At 38.5% G+C, this 3,492-nt stretch overlaps 1 protein-coding gene across 1 annotated transcript; it reads left to right on the plus strand.

Moving 5' to 3' along the window:
- LOC110265106 (mitochondrial carrier protein MTM1-like) lies at positions 2,092-2,967 on the plus strand. The gene is made up of 4 exons (XM_021107881.1): positions 2,092-2,164; positions 2,278-2,448; positions 2,600-2,696; positions 2,882-2,967. Exons 1-4 carry the CDS (start codon positions 2,099-2,101, stop codon positions 2,965-2,967), a joined length of 420 nt encoding a protein of 139 aa, XP_020963540.1. The 5' UTR covers positions 2,092-2,098.

The following is a 3,492-nucleotide window of genomic DNA, read 5'->3' on the forward strand; positions in this document are numbered from 1 at the left end:
ATATATATATATATATATACACACACTTATTCGCTCAGGCCGGTTTATCTTTTTGAGCCGAGTTCTTGAGTTTTGTTATATGTATTTTGGAACTCTTGGTATATTAACTCCTTAGCTTGTTCTATCTTGCTTCGTCTGCTTTATCGCTTCGGAAGGGTTACGCTTTTCGATTTAACGATTTTTGCTTTATCCCTTTCTTCAAAGGCTCCTAGTTATAAACCTTTTTCACTATATTTAATATGTAATTTTTATTTCAGAGGTCGTAGCACCTCGCCACCTCTGTTTTACATCCTAGGTGTAAAGCTTTGTGTGGTAGGGTGATACATTATGGTATCAGAGCAGTTCGTTCCTATAGAGCCTGAGGGACGGACTGACTATGCTTCTAAGCATACTCTGAGTCGTGTTTATGTGCTATTTAAGATATCTACCTTATATACATAGCATAAAGTTCATGAGCATTCATTTGGAACTTTGCAGTACTAGACATGAGATATTGAGACTGATCACCTTGATATCACTTGTTTGGTGTGAACAGGAACCAAATGGCGTCTCGTGGGCGCGGTCGTGGGTGTAATCGAGGGCATGGACGGAGAGGCAAGGAGGTAACCGTACCGGTAGATAGTCTGATCAAAATCGTGACTGCGATGACGAGTGTGGCTACTGCTATTAGTACTGTTGCTGCTACCGTGACTAACCAAGCTTTGAATAGAATGGAACAACGAACTGGGCACGGCACGGAAGGCTACCGATCATGATGGGGGAGATACTAACCAGAACATCGGAGTACCAATGGAGATGGTGAGTTATCCGGAGTTAATTAACTCGGGTCAAGTAACGGGAGAAAGCTCAAGAAGGACTGCAGTGTCAAGGAGTGACCGCCGGAATTCTTTCACCAAGAAAGAAGGAAAGAAGACGAAGATTTCACCAAGGGGCCAAAGTTTCAAGACGGGCCGTTATGCCACTTCACGTTCTCAACGCCGGAATAATGACCGAAGGAACGACAACTGTCAGGGTCTGAATTCAGAAGGGCAGATTAGTACTCAACCGGAAGACTTAAAGTGTCGGAAATGCAAGAAGTACCATCCAAATAGACCATGCAAGGCCGAGCTAGGTGTATGTTACGAGTGCGGGAAGCCAGGGCATATAGATCGAGATTGCCTACACAGGAAACGCCGGGAGGTAGCCGAATTTGATTCTCAGACACAAGGATTTAGTGATACTTTACCTTTTTCAATGATTCTTGGGGTGAAACCCACTTATCACCCAAGCTAGATTACACCTAAACAACAAAATCACAAAGAATCTCAATATCCAAAAATTATTTTAGAGTTTGGCATAGGAAAGAGAAATGGAGCTAGAAATTCGAGTTTCTTACCAACTTTGTTTGGATGAAAATGAAGAGCTCGACGAGCGCTTCGTGTGGTTGTAAACGGCATGCCAATCGAAACTCTGGAGAGTGAGATATGGTCCAAGAAAGAAGAAGTTAAATAGTGTTTTGTGTTCTTCTTCTTCTCTAAATCTCAGCTGCACTCTTCCTCTCAAAGGTATGAAATGAGGTTGAGTTGTCTCTAATTGAGGCTTATATATGTGGGGCTTTGGTCTAATTTGGGCCCGATCCAATCGGTTTGCTTTTTTGGTTAGTTTGGCCCAATTTCGGGCCAAAACCTTTAAAATAAGTATTCGGTTTTCTATTCTAAATATGTCTACAGTTTTTATTTTCTCATACGTAATACCAGACAGACTTAAGCCGATACTATCGGATAAATTACCGGTACGCATTTTTACGTATTTTTTTTTCGTAGAAAATTATATTTCTAAATTTTTCAACCTATTCCGGACAATTAAATTATTGTTTTATTCTAATTAAACAACTAATAAATTTCAGGTTGTTACAGTTTCTTCCTCCAATCTTATCATTTCAATTCAATTCAATTTGCTTTAATTGTTTGATGTAACTGATAATATCATCGCCAAAAAAGTATGATAAAAGCTATGTAGCAAACACCGAAACAGATTCATTTTTGAATTGAAGTTATGTATTTATCTTGTACTTTCCATGAAAGTAACTTACTATAAGAGAGTTCATAGGAGTGAATTTATGCAGGAAGGGTTTATAAGATTATGGAGAGGCACAAGTGCAAGTTTAGCATTGGCTGTTCCAACTGTAAGCTCCATTTCCTTTTGGAAATCCGTTTTCTGCTTCATACTTTGCCTACAATCTGTTTTGTCCAACATATAGTTACATGCTAATGGCCTTATATTTTCCTTGTCCAACAGGTTGGGATTTATATGCCTTGTTATGACATCTTTCGCAACTTCATGGAGGAGTTTACTACTCATAATGCTCCAAACTTAACACCTTATGTTCCATTAGTTGCCGGATCAGTTGCACGTTCGTTGGCTTGTGTTTCGTGTTATCCTGTAGAGCTTGCAAGGACACGCATGCAGGTAGTTGATTTGAAATCCTAAAATGTGGATTCATTGCATGATTTTGCTACAGATTCTTAATAGCTCCTCTAAAGTGTTTATGAGTTTTTTCTATCGGGCTGAATTGAATTACTCATTTTTCCCTCCTTGCATGTTCTATCTCTCTGTTTAGGCATTTAAAGCAACCAAAAGTGGGAAGCCTCCGGGGGCTTTTAAGACATTGATTGGAGCCATCAACCCAATCAGGGGTACAGAGAGACTTCAAAGTTGTAAGTGTTCTTCTGACATCTTTCTCTCTTTTACTTCTGAGTTAATATGTTTTATGGTAGATTTTTCCAACATGTCTCTTACAAAGGAGGTAGTATGCTGTTACTGTTGCATATGATTATATCTGTTATAGTTTTTGTTACCTCAATTAATAATTATTGTGGTTTTGATTATGTTTTCCTCACAGTACATAGATACCGTTATTGGTGGACTAGCCTTGAAGGTTATATCAGACTGAAGGATATATCAGTTTGCCTGTTTGGGGGTTTTTGATAGGCAAGGGATGCAGAGATGGCAAATTAGGGCTATTTTCTTGTTTTTCATCTCTCTGCAGATGAGTTAGGAAGCATTTGAGATAGGGTCTATAAATGAATTCCCTTGTTTCCTATTTGTATTTCCTTGGGAAATAGCATTAGCTTCTTATTCATCTTCCCTGGCAATAAGTGTTGTGGAAAAAAAATACAACGACTGAACGACATATGTGTTTGGCTTTTCTGAACGAGTGAAGAAACCATTTTTACTGCTGGAGTTTCGGTCGTTGATTACTGGATGCTCCTCCATAGCTCCATCTCCAAAGTGTATTCATTATTATGACTTGCTTTCTCGTGTGAATTTTTAAGCTGCCAGACTTACACAAACAATAACCCTGGCTTTTTTTTCTTTTTACTTCATGTTTGCTTTTAGAATAACGTAATATTAGTTTGCTTTTATCAGTAGTTGATTGCAATTGGTGCTATTTGTTATATTTCTGTAAGTAATCGTTTTGATTCCTCTTTTTGCTCATTCAATATACAAATG

This window comes from Arachis ipaensis, chromosome B07 (genome assembly GCF_000816755.2).
Source record: "Arachis ipaensis cultivar K30076 chromosome B07, Araip1.1, whole genome shotgun sequence".
Taxonomy (NCBI): domain Eukaryota; kingdom Viridiplantae; phylum Streptophyta; class Magnoliopsida; order Fabales; family Fabaceae; genus Arachis; species Arachis ipaensis.